The sequence below is a fragment of the Macaca thibetana genome, chromosome 10 (assembly GCF_024542745.1).
Source record: "Macaca thibetana thibetana isolate TM-01 chromosome 10, ASM2454274v1, whole genome shotgun sequence".
In the NCBI taxonomy this organism is placed as follows: domain Eukaryota; kingdom Metazoa; phylum Chordata; class Mammalia; order Primates; family Cercopithecidae; genus Macaca; species Macaca thibetana.
In genome coordinates this window covers 50,196,755-50,209,657 of record NC_065587.1, presented here as the reverse complement: position 1 = coordinate 50,209,657, position 12,903 = coordinate 50,196,755, and the positions used below count along the sequence as shown (strand labels likewise).

Sequence of the window (12,903 nt, the reverse complement as noted above, 5' to 3'; positions counted from 1 at the left end):
GGGTAGCTCCAGGATTTTAAGTGGATCCTAAAATCCCATTAATTTTTCCTCACGATTTTCTACAAAACATAGCTCATGTGTAAAGGCAAGCATACCTTTATTGACTACTACCAGAAAGTGAAGAACAGCTGCCCTTTTCCCGACAGTGCACACAGGCCTGCCTCTTCTCTTCAGCCCACACCCAACCTGCTTGCTTACGATTATCTGTTATCTTGGCCAATGGTAACCTCCCTTTTTCTCTCTTTTTTTGACAGGCCTTAGCAGCATTACATTGCTCACTTATGTGCTAAGGTCTTTCTTTGCCTTATGTGATTAGATGTGCCCAACATACTTCCAAGATCTAAAAAGCAGCAAAATTTAGGGAAGCAAGAAGTCAGCTGTATTCCGGCCTTCTGCTGCTTTGGAATTTCTCCTCTCTCAGAGAGCTCTAAAGAGGCATGGCAACACAGAGCCCCTCTCTCCTGGTGATTATGCAGGGTTCCCACTGGCCTATTCAGCTGGGGTGGGGGGAGTCGATGCTGGAACAGAATTATCTGCCGGCTCTAGGTATCCTGGAACAGTAATTAATACTGTTTGAATGGCTGAGACTATCCAAAACCAACATATTTCTACTACTAAAGAAAATTTCGGCCGGGCGCGGTGGCAACTCCAAAGGCCCATCACGAGGTCAGGAGATCGAGACCATCCTGGAAACTTCCAATACAAAAAAATTAGCAAAACCCGGGAGGCTCCACAAAGAGGGCGACACAGACTCCGCCTCAAAAAAAAAAAAAAAAAAAAAAAAAAAAAAAAGAAAATTTCAACTCAAAACCCAAGACCTGGCTTCCAATATAGCAAAAACTCCACAAAGAGAACATAAAACATCACCAAAGTCCCGGTCAAAAGTGGTGCTGCTGTTTAATTCTATAACATCAAGCTGTTCTCCAAATATGGCTTTCTCCTAAGAAGAATGGACAACACTATACTCTAATATGTGCACAAGAGTGCATGTGGCTTAGGAGGGGAAAAAAGGTGTCCTTAACAGGATAAGGCTCTTCAATTTTCTAAAATGAAGTAACCCACATTTCCCCATATGTATTTTGTTCTAAAAATCTCAGAAACTGAGTGTGCTGAAGGATTCAGAGGGCTTTTTCATGTCAGGAAAAATAAAGGTTATTTTCAGACTATACTTGACTGGGGGAAATCTGAAATTTTCCTGTGGTTATTAGGAAAAGTTGTATTTGATTATATAAAACATGTATCTTCTCTAAAATCCTTTTTGTTTGTTTGGAGACAGGTTCTCACTCTGAATGCAGTGGTGCAATCATGGCTCATCGCAGCCTCGGCCTCCCAGGTTCAGGTGATCTTCCCACCTCAGCCTCCCGAGTAGCTGGGATTACAGGCATGTACCACATCCAACTAATTTTTTGTATTTTTAGTAGAGATGGGATTTCACTATGTTGCCTAGGATCATCTTGAAGTCCGGGACACAAGGAATCCACCCATGTTGGCTTCCCAGAGTGCTGGGATTATAAGCATGAGCCACCTTGTCCAGCCTTTTTTTTTTTTTTTTTTTTTTTTTTTTGGTCTAAAATCTTAGGAATGGCTGGGCGTGGTGGCTCACAATTGTAATCCCAGCACTTTGGGAGGCCGAGGTGGGCATATCATCTGAGGTCAGGAGTTCGAGACCAGTCTGCCTGGTCAACATGGCAAAACCCCGTCTCTACTAAAAATACAAAAAAAATTAGCTGGGCATGGTGGTGGGTGCCTATAATCCCATCTACTTGGGAGGCTGAGGCAGGAGGATCGCTTGAAGCAGGAGGCGGAGGTTGCAGTTAGCCAAGATCACGCCACTGCACTCCAGTCTGGGTGACAGAGCGAGACTTTGTCTCAAAAAATAAAAAAATAAAAATAAAAATAAATTAAAATCTTAGGACCAATGTTTATATAGAATGTAAATGAATTATCAACTTTTTATATATAAAAGCATCTTACTAGCTTTATTGAGGTATGATTTCTTAAAAATTCACTAAAAGATTGACTAAGATGCAGTTCTAGCTTTTCAAATGGCTTTGGGTTTTTTTGAAAGTATCAGGTCATTGAAATCAAGTGACTTGCTCACGGTCATTTGGTCAAAAGAGGTAAGATTAGAATTACTGGCTCCTGCCTTCCAAAAGCCAGCCATAAATCAAACTTCTCTTGGAACTAAGTAGGCCAAAAATGTCAAAATCATTCCCCATCTTCTTTCTTCAGTAATCAAGGAAAGAGAAAAATTAGTTTAAATGTAGAACAGAATTTCAATTAATAAAATGTCATCGGCCAGGCACGGTGGCTCACGTCTGTAATTGGAGCACTATGGGAGGCCGAGGCGGGCGGATCACGAGGTCAGGAGTTCGAGTCCAGCCTGACCAACATGGTGAAACCCCGTCTCTACTAAAAATACAAAAATTGGCTAGGTGTGGTGGCGGGCACCTATAATCCCAGCAACTCAGGAGGCTGAGGCAGGAGAATTGCTTGAACCCAGGAGGTAGAGGTTGCAGTGAGCTGAGATTGCGCCACTGCACTCTAGCCTGGACAACAGAGCGAGACTCCATCTAAAAAAAAAGAAAGTCATCAATGCATAAACAATTACCCCTAACCATGCAGAGGCACCTCTCTTGAAACTGGTAACTGTTTTAACAATTTGCTAAGGTCAGTAATCTCTACACAACCTTGCCATATGATGGTACCATAAACTTACTAAGATTTTAAATCAGCACTTCATATGTATATTTATAAATAGCTCGCTTCTGTTATCTTTTGAAAGACCTGATCGAACTGGAGTATGGAAGTACTCTGAGCTCTCAGATTTTTTTTAAGTTAGCGAGTCATAAATAAGTTCAAAAGTTTTCTGCAGAACTCTGAAGGCAACAGGGATATTTCAACATTGCAAATAAAACAAGTGATTAAATAAATGAGAATCATAAAGGCTACGGGGTAGAAGGCTGAAGAGAAGGGACGTCACATTTTTCTGCAACATTATTACCTTGCTCTTTATCAAATCTACCACTTTCTCTCTTTCACTCTCTCACTTTCCGTCCCAACCTTCTTTTAAATTGCCGACAAAACACTACTTCCAAAATTAACAATACAAACACAACTCCCGGCCAGGCACGGTGGCTCACGCCTGTAATCCTTGCACTTTAGGAGACTGAGGTGGGTGAATCACCTGAGGTCAGGAGTTTGAGACAAGCCTGGCCAACATGGTAAAACCCCATCTCTACTAAAAATACAAATATTGGCCGGTGGTGGCAAGCGCCTATAATCCCAGCTACTCGGGAGGCTGAAGCAGGAGAATCGCCTGAACCTGGAGGGCAGAGGTTGCAGTGAGCCGAAATCACGCCACTTCACTCCAGCCTGGGCAAAAGAGCGAAACTCCGTCTTAAAAGAAAAAAAAAAAATCCCAACGAAGCCATACTTTTAAAACATTAAATGGATCAAATGGGATTATTATGGCTGAGGGCACTTTATATTTTTTGCAAACACACTATTAATAGTCTTGTTTAGTAATTTTCCTCATATCCAATTTTCTAGGTGAGATGGTACCCCATTTCACAGATGACTCTCAAGTCCAAGAAAAGTTTCCTTTGCTCTTAGAATACGGGTCACCCATATTAAGTGGCATGAGATCTCAAAAATACTAAGTTAATGGTTAGGCTAAAATTTTGGCTGGGTTGCAGTATATATGGACAATTCAAAACATTTATAGCTACATGATTTTTCTTATTTCAAATTCAAGTCTACTATTTCTGAATATAATTGTAATATATTCTTGGAGTGAAGATATCTCTAGCCCTTGAGCACAACGTAGCCACAGGGTATACAAAGCAAATCAAAAGCAAGCACTGGAAAAAGTTAAACTTAGAAGGAAATACAAGTCCAACACTTTCCACTGTGCCAGAAAGCAGAATTGTCATTGGGTAAAGTGAACTACATGAAACTGCTGATAGGCAACTCTTTTTGTCCTGCAAAAAACAGAAATTTCATATGACTCAACCTAATGTTATTTTTATTTTTATTTTTTGAGACAGAGTCTCACTCTATTGCCCAGACAGGAATGCAGTGGTGCAATCTCGGCTTATAGCAACCTCTGCCACCTGGGTTCAAGCGATTCTCCTGCCTCAGCCTCCTGAGTAGCTGGGATTACAGGCACCTGCCACCACACCCAGCTAATTCTTGTATTTTTAGTAGTGACGGGGTTTCACCATCTTGGACAGGCTGGTCTTGAACTCCTGACCTCATGATCCACCCACCTCAGCCTCCCAAAGTGCTGGGATTACAGGCGTGAGCCACTGCGCCCAGCCAACCTAATATTATTTTCTAAGCGCATTTTAATAACTGTTTAAATAAGGTCTTCATATCCCAAGGAACACAAACCAACCTTTTATTTCCCCAGATTGCCTTAACCTTGAAAAAATGTGCCACCCCACTGTCCAAAGCTAGACATTCGAAAAATTTAATTTCAACAGAGCTTGTACATCATAGTGAGATCCTGTCTCTACAAAAAAAACTGTTTTAAAAGTTAGCCAGGCAGGGTGGCATGTACCTGTAGTCCCACCTACTCAGGAGGCTGAGGCAGGAGGATCACTTGTGCCCAGGAGATCAAGGCTGCAGCTAGCTATGAGCATCACTGCACTCCAGCCTGGGCAACAGAGAGAGACACTGTATCAAAAAAAAAAAAAAATCATTAGTAGGAAGGGCAAACAGCTAAATGTAACTACTCCACATCCTTTTTTTATTGTTCCCCTTTCCCACGAACAAAATTTCCATCCTAAGTAGAATTCCCCTTCAGAAGGCTTACATTCAAAGAGATACAGCACTAGTGAAAATGTAACTGTTCTGCCTCTTTTTCAGCTATCAGTGATACAGGATTCTAGGCACGGCAGTAGCTCATCGCTTTACACAGGGGTTCCACTGACCTAAAAATCTACTGTTGAGGAATCTTAATTAAATTGATAAGTTCCATTTCTGTTGGAGAATCTGGCTTCTAACCTTTCTATCAAAAGGGTGATTGATTACCATCCCAGTAGATACAGTATTCCATTTAGATATAGTTGATTTATGGACTCAGACCAGAAGTACCTGTCACTTTCACAAAAGGAGAAAAAAAGGCTTACGGCTCTAAGACTGCCTCTAGGTCCAAATCCCATCTTTTCACACCCATTTTTATTAAAGTCTAATAGCCAACATGCTAATGAACTCTTTTCTCAGTTAATTCCACTAATTAGTTATCTGCTCCTGTTCTGCCAGAATCGCAACCCTTTTACAATCTACTCATCAAATCCATCAGGCCACATATTATACCTTCCTAGAGGGACACTTTTCCCTATGACACTTTGTAAACAGGGCAATCTGATGCTGCCTGTTCTATCTTTCCAGATCTAGTTGATAGTTCAAAACATCAACATTAACCACAAGTAAAATATGCTTTAAAAAATAATCAGGAGACGATCTCCTGCTCTATCTGGAAATTTCTCTATTCAGCTAGTTCTGTGTTGACAGGTCAACAGAGAATAGCACTAGTTATTGCTACAATCCTAAAAGGCATTTCCCTAAACTAAACCATCAACCCTTTCCTAAAATCCATATAATCCAACATGTTTCTAGCAGAATTTACTCTTCCTGCCCCTGCCCCAACAGCATCTTCTGATCATTTTTCACCATAAACTGAGGTTTCCTCATAGTGATGCCAAGTCAGGCAAACACATTCCTTAAGCCTTCCACCTAACTCCCTTCTTCCTGGAAGTTACATGTAATAGCTGCATTTACTTATTTTTAAAACTCTTCAAGCATCAGGTACAGTGGTGAGTGCTTTTAAAGAACATGTATCTACTTCCATCCTTAACACCGTATGAGACTGGGCTGCATATTCCCATTTTACAGAGGAGAAAAGCTAAGGCTTAGTAACCTGCCCAAGGTCATACAGGGCAGAGATTGGAATGCAAGTCTGACCTCTGTGTCCTCCACTCTTAACCATCATGCCGTCTTTCCTTCTGATCTCTTCCTGTCCTAAATGGTGCCCTGTGGTCTTATAAAAGACTATGCTTGGGGCGGGCGGGGGAGGGGTGGCAGGGTCAGTTTCTCCAGAGACTGCCTTTCCTTTAAAAGATAAGACTTTGAAAAGAAGGAGTACCCATTACATCTTTCCTCCATGCTCCCCCTTCTCACCTGGTACCATTTCCCAAAGGCCCCAGCCATATCCCCTTCTCTAGGGCCAATTTAAACTTTCCCTTTGTCCCCAGAGCAGGCACTATGCAATACTGAAGAACCACTATCTACCCGCAAGGCTAGGAGAGGGCAGAAGTGGAAGAAAGGAGAACACAGACAGCACCCCTTCCCCAGGTCTTCAGTTGAGAAAGCAGCTGTGGCTGAAAGGCTGAGGGGCTGGGGGCAAAGGTTACAAGGATGTGCCCTTGTGGATACGCGAGGTGGGCGCAGGAGGAGATGGGGAAGAGGCATGGGACGCTCAGGGGGTTAGCAGGAGACTGAATGGGGGTGGACCTCTGTAAGGAGAAGGGGGGTGCCACCGGACAGGCAGAGAGATCAGGCCACTGAAGAAGTGAACGTGAGTTACGGAGGACCTGGAGGTGGATGTAATGGGGGAAGTGGTGGAAAAAAGGGGAGGGAGGGGGCTCACGGGAGCAGGAAACGATGGAGTCACGGGGAGTGGGGGAGGACGGATGGGAGCCAGAAGGTGGGGCGGCCTGAGACCCGGGCACATGGGCTTGGCAAGGAGCGGGCGCGCCGCGGGGGCTTGGGGTGCGGGGAATGCCGGGAATGGGGGTTCCAGGAGACCCCGGGGACGGGAAAGGGAAGCGGGAGTTCTCGAGCAGCGGAGCAGGACGTGGGAGTTCCAGCGAGGCAAGAGCGGGAAGGGGGTCCCGGAGCAAGGGGCGGGCGTGAAGGCACCGTCCGGTTCGCGAGGGCGGCGTTATGAGGGGCGGGGTGGGCCGGAGGCTGGCGCGGGAGAGGAGTCCCGGGAGCCTGCTGGGGTGCGGAGGGCAGGAATGTCCTGGGGTCCCCGAGAGCCAGGCCAGGACTCCGGAGTCCGGAGGACCAGGCTGGAGGCCGCCTCCTGGCCGGGGCCCCCAGGAGGGGCGGGGATTCCCCGGGTCCCTCAAGGCCAGAGCGGCAGCCGACGGGGTCCCAAACCCCCTTCCTACCTATGCCGGGCGCCACATAGACGAAGTAGAGCAGCGAGGACGAGAGAGAAAAGAAGAAGAGCGCGGCGAGCAGCGAGCGGCGCGGCAGCCGCAGCAGCCCCCGGCGGGCGCGCATGCTGCAGCCGGGCGGCCGCTCGAGAGCCGGGCTAGGCCTGCTCCCGCCGCTCCCCGTCCGCCGCCTCCTGGGCCGCCGCCGCCACCGCCTGGGCCTCGGCCACCGCCTCCCGGGCCTCGCGGGCCGCCACTCGCCGCCGCCGCCTCGCCGCTCCCAGCCGCCGGCCGCCGCGGGCCGGGCCACATGAAGCGGGTGGGGGCCAGAGCGGCCCTGAGCGGGCGCAGCGGCGGGGGCGGGGCGGGGCGCACGCGCGGGAGGCGGGGCCAGCGCCGCCGGGCACCGTCGCAAAAGACCCGCGCGCTTGCGCTCGCTGCCGACCCTCGCCCGGCCCCCACGGCAGCCTGCATGGAATATCGCCAAATGGCGACAGCCCCTCTCCCAGTGCGGCCACCGCCCAGGCTTACGGGGAACGTCTCCCAAGTGCTCCGCGCTCGCTCGCCCCCATCTCGGGGGCCAAGGGACCATCTACAAAGTCTGACTCGTTTCGTTGCCCACTGCAGCAGATGAGTGGGGATTGAAAGGCTTGGGGATTCGGCCTGGTATACACCCTCATTCATTCATTCATTTATTCAATTCACCATTTACTTATTGAATGCCAGATACAGTTGTTGGCGCTGGGCATGCTACAGAGGAAAAAACGATAAAAATCTGTCTTCTTGAAACTTAAATTATGTGAGAGGTAAAAGAAACAAATCAACTAGTAATATCAGGTACTGGTAACACATATGAATACGATAAAACAGGAGGATGTATTGCAGGCAGGCTGGAGTGGTCAAGAAAGGCCTCACTGAGCAGTGACATGAGCTGAGACATAAAAGGGTGAGAAAGCGCCAGCTTTTTAAAAAAAGCAGTCATACCAGGGGGAACAGCAGGTGCAAAGGCCCTGAGGTAGGAAAAGGGCTGATCTGCCCCCGAGTTGAATCCAAGGCCAACATGAATAAAATTCAGTGAAGTAGTGGGGGAAGTAGGGATGAACTTGGAGCTCTAGTTGGGGTCCACATCCTACTGTATCAGAAATAGCATAGTGATAACAATTGTCGATGTCTCTAGACTTCTGCTGAGAAACATGGACTTTACTAATGCAATGAAATTCCCCCACTAGTCTTGAGATGTGTGTTGTTATTATTGCTATTGTACAAGTGAGGAAACTGAGGTTTCTGGATGGAAAGGCAATTCACCCAAGCCTTGCATCAAGGGCTCAAATCAAAACTAGCCTGTCTCCCATGTCAGGCCCTTGACCTCTAGGTTGTAACTGTCTCAGCAGTCTGTGTGGCCTCTAATTCTTATCCTGCAGACAAATCGGTATCCTATCCCCATCACCTGGGTGTGGGACCATATCCAAAAAAATGCTTTCAGATCAGCATCAGCTCAAAGGACCTCAGAAGGCAATGAACAGTCCTAGAAATTTATGGCAAGAAGCAGTAGCTTCAAGGAGCTGGACTGGAGAGGCTGGTGTCCCCGGTGTAGACATATCTGAAACTAGAGTACTATCTTGGAATGCTGGAAGCAGTAGGGAGGGGAGAGGACTTTGCAGAGATTCTGTGAGAATCAAAAATAATCCTGATTTATATTCCTAAAGTGATTTCTACTTTTTACAGTGTTTCTTTGATCCTTTGAGTGGGGCGTCTAGAGCCACACTGCCCAGGTTCTCTGACTCCCGGCTTTTCCATTGTTAGCTGTGTGACTTGTGTTAGAGTTAACACAAGTTAAACTCTCTGTGCCTCGGTAAAATGGAGGAGGTTATTAGCAACCTCATCAGGTTGTTGTGAGAATTTAAGTGATACACGCAAAGTGCACATAGTAAATGCGCTTAGCTGTCACCTAATTCAATACCCCTGGGGAATGGTATGGTGGAAGAGAAGAGGCTTAAACAACAAAAAAGGAAAGCAGAGAATTTTGACTCAGACAGATGTGAGTTCAAATCTCGGCTTGGCCTCTCCTGGCTGTGTGACTCTGGAAAGTCACTTACGTCTCTGAGCTTCTCTATTCATCACCTGTGAACCAGACCCAGTGCTGCCCACCCCACAGGGATGTGATGTGGATTAGATGAAATAGTGCAGGTAAGGCCCTGGACCAGAAATCCCAGACTAGCCAGAATCATCTAACTTACAAATACTTTGTTGGCCCACACAATGGCCCCTCCCAACCCTCATATCTATGAAACATTTTCAAACATATAGAAAAGTTGAAAGAATAGTGGAAGCATCATCCACACACTCCCCACCTGGATTTGATCATTCTTATCATTTTTCCACATGTATGTATCTATATTCATATGTCGAAAATTTTTATTTTTTGCTAAATATTAAAGGTAGACCGGGCAATTATGCCTGTAATCCCAGCACTTTGGGAGGCAAAGGCGGACAGATTGCTTGAGCTCAGGAGTTTGAGACCAGTCTGGCCAACATGGCAAAACCCCATTTCCACAAAAAATACAAAATAATTAGCTGGGCGTGATGGCGTGTGCCTATAGTCCCAGCTACTTGAGAGGCTGAGGTGGGAGGATCTCTTAAATCCAGGAGGTGGAGGTTGCAGTGAGCCAAGATAGTGCCACTACACTCCAGCCTGGGAGACAGAGCGACACCCTGACTCAAAAAACAATAAACAAAGTAAGTTGCTGCCTTACTGATATTTCATGCCTTAATACTTCAGTAGCAAATCCTAAGGAAAATTACATTATCCTTCAGAACCACAGTAATATTAAGAGAATTAACAATTATACCATAACATTCTGTAATACCCAGTCTATTCTGGACAGAGAAAGAGAAACCTTCCTACATCTAAACTGTGTACCAATGATCAATCTCTACTTCTGACCTATCTAAAATAATAAGGCATCAAAATAAATTGGTTATGTTTTAGGCCAGGTACAGTGAGTGGCTCACACCTGTAATCCCACCACTTTGAGAGGCTGAGGCAGGCAGATCACTTGAGGTCAGGAGTTTGAGACCAGCCTGGCCAACATCATGAAACCCCATCTCTACTAAAAAATACAAAAATTAGCTGGGCGTGGTGGTATGTGCCTGTATTCCCAGCTACTCGGGAGGCTGCGGCAGGAGGATTGCTTGAACCTGGGAGGGAGAGGCAGAGGTTGCAGTGAGCCGAGATTGTGCCATTGCACACCAGCCTGTTGTCCAGCCTGGACAACAGAGTGAGACTCCATCTCAAAAAAAAAAAAAGCAAAATACAAAACTTTTGCACAAAAATTAGGCACAAGAATTGCTTGAACCCTGGAGGTGGAGGTTGCAATGAGCTGAGATCACACCACTGCACTCCAGCCTGGGCAACAGAGCAAGACTCCATCTCAAAAATAAATAAATAAACAAACTGGTTATGGGTTTTTTTGTTTGTTGTTTTTGTTTTTCAGATAGAGTTTCGCTCTTGTTGCCCAGGCTGGAGTGTAATGGCACAATCTTCACTCACAGCAACCTTCACCTCCCAGGTTCAAGCGATTCTCCTGCCTCAGCCTCCCAAGTAGCTGGGATTACAGGCGAGCACCACCACGCCCAGCTAATTTTGCATTTTTAGTAGAGACAGGGTTTCACCATGTTGGTCAGGCTGGTCTCGAACTCCCAACCTCAGGTGATCCGCCTGTCTTGACCTCCCAAAGTGCTGGGATTACAGGCGTGAGCCACCAAGTCCAGCCGTTTATGTTTTTAGATGGAAGAAAAAGAAAGATGTTAGGTGATCTAGGCATCCCTACCTCAAACTCCTTCCTCCACACCCCTTTTTCATCTCCAAGTTAGGTTTCCAACTCACTAAAGCATGCATTCATTATGTATTCATTTAACTATTCAGTTCCTCAGACAAACTCACTGTATTCTAATCTCTGCTCAAATGTTACCTTCTCTTTTTTTTTTTTTTTTTTTTTTGAGACGGAGTCTAGCTCTGTTGCCCAGGCTGGAGTGCAGTGGCCAGATCTCAGCTCACTGCAAGCTCCGCCTCCCGGGTTTACGCATTTTTTTTTTTGTATTTTAGTAGAGACGGGGTTTCACCGTGTTAGCTAGGATGGTCTCGATCTCCTGAACTCGTGATCCTCCCGTCTCGGCCTCCCAAAGTGCTGGGATTACAGGCTTGAGCCACCGCGCCCGGCCAAATGTTACCTTCTCAAAAAGACCTTTCCTCTAAAGTAGCTTTCCTCTCCCCATCCCAGCACTCTCTATCCATATCCTTCCTCAGCCTGATTTTTCTCCATAGCACTTTTTATCCCCCTGACATTCTACTATACATGTACGGATTTACTTGTTCATTTTCATCTCCCAGATCAGAACATAAACTTCACAAGAGCAGAGATTTGGTTTCACTCTCTGCTGTATCCTTGCACCTAGCGCAGGGCTCAGCAGCCAGTGGGCGCTGAATAATCGTTGAAGGATGACAGGTGTGCAGTGAGTGTGTGCTGGGCATGGCAGATGCAAAGATGACTAAGACATTCTTGCAGCCTAGTGACATATGACCGACAGGAAAGTGACTAACTGGGGGACACTGTCATAAGGGCAGGACTCAGCATGGCTGGCAGTAGGGAAAGGTGTCCTGTGAGATTCTAGATGGTCTTTGAAGGGACATTGAGACAGGTTTGCTCAAGGGGCAGTGAGAAGAGGCCTGCCTGGTTGGAGCAGTTAGTCCTGCCAAGGAAAAGAAAGAGGTGAGGGGTGAGGCTGGAGGAGTGAGGCCTGATCCTGTGGCTCAACATGGGCCCTGAAATCAGACAGATCTAGCCACCAGTCTTCCTTCCTCCCTGCCCTCACTCTGTCATCTTGGCAAGTCACTTCGCCTCTCGGAGACTCCATTTCAGCATCTGTAAAATGGAGATCAGACAGTTCCTTCCCCTAGGATTGTGCACAGATTACAAATAGTATCTCTATAAAGTGCCTGATATGTAGGAAGTGCTCAATCCATGGGAGCACTTAACTGTTCTTAACTTTTTCCTGTGAGCCATACAGAGCCCTTGAATGTTTTAGCACAGGGGAGTGGCCTAAAGAAAGGGAGGTCCTTGGTGAAATCTCAGGAGAGCATAAGTGGGGCCTCTTGTGCCTGTCAGCACCCAATTGCAGGCTGGCTGAAATCAAACACATAAAGAAAACAATACGGCAGGGCGTAGTGGCTCAAGCCTGTAACCCCAGCACTTTGGAAGGCCAAGATGGGCAGATCACCTGAAGTCAAGAGTTCGAGACCAGCCTGGCCAACATGGTGAAACCCCATGTCTACTAAAAATACAAAAATTAGCCAGGCATGGTGGCGGGCACCTGTAATTCCAGCTACTCAGGAGGCTGAGACAGAGAATTGCTTGAATCTGGGAGGCAGAGGTTGCAGTGAGCCGAGATCGTGCCACCGCACTCCAGCATGGACAACAAAGAGCAAAACTCCATCCTGAGAAAAAAAATAAAAATAAAAAAGAGCCAGGGTATCCTTCCCCCTACTTTTCCTTCTATCAAATAACCATCAATGTTCTTCAGAGCAGCTGCCCACCAACTGAGTTCTAGAATGAGGAGGAGATGCTCCCAACTCCATTTGGCCAATAATGACATGTAGCATGAGCAATAAATAAAGCCTCTGAGATATAGGGTTTTTTTTTTTTTTTTTTTTAGACAAATCTTGCTCTGTTGCCCA

The 12,903-nt window shown here is 46.4% G+C and overlaps 1 protein-coding gene across 2 annotated transcripts in view; it reads right to left on the bottom strand.

The window, feature by feature from the left end:
* The window catches only part of B4GALT5 (beta-1,4-galactosyltransferase 5), an 88,593-nt gene extending 81,112 nt beyond the window's left edge, over positions 1–7,481 (bottom strand). Inside the window, exon 1 of one of the 2 annotated variants that reach the window (XM_050807475.1) lies at positions 7,182–7,481. In XM_050807475.1, the coding sequence (XP_050663432.1) occupies positions 7,182–7,296 (115 nt within the window). In that variant the 5' untranslated portion in view covers positions 7,297–7,481. The remainder of the gene's footprint in view (positions 1–7,181) is intronic. The other variant, XM_050807476.1, reaches the window with a different exon arrangement.
* Positions 7,482–12,903: the final 5,422 nt, after the last annotated feature.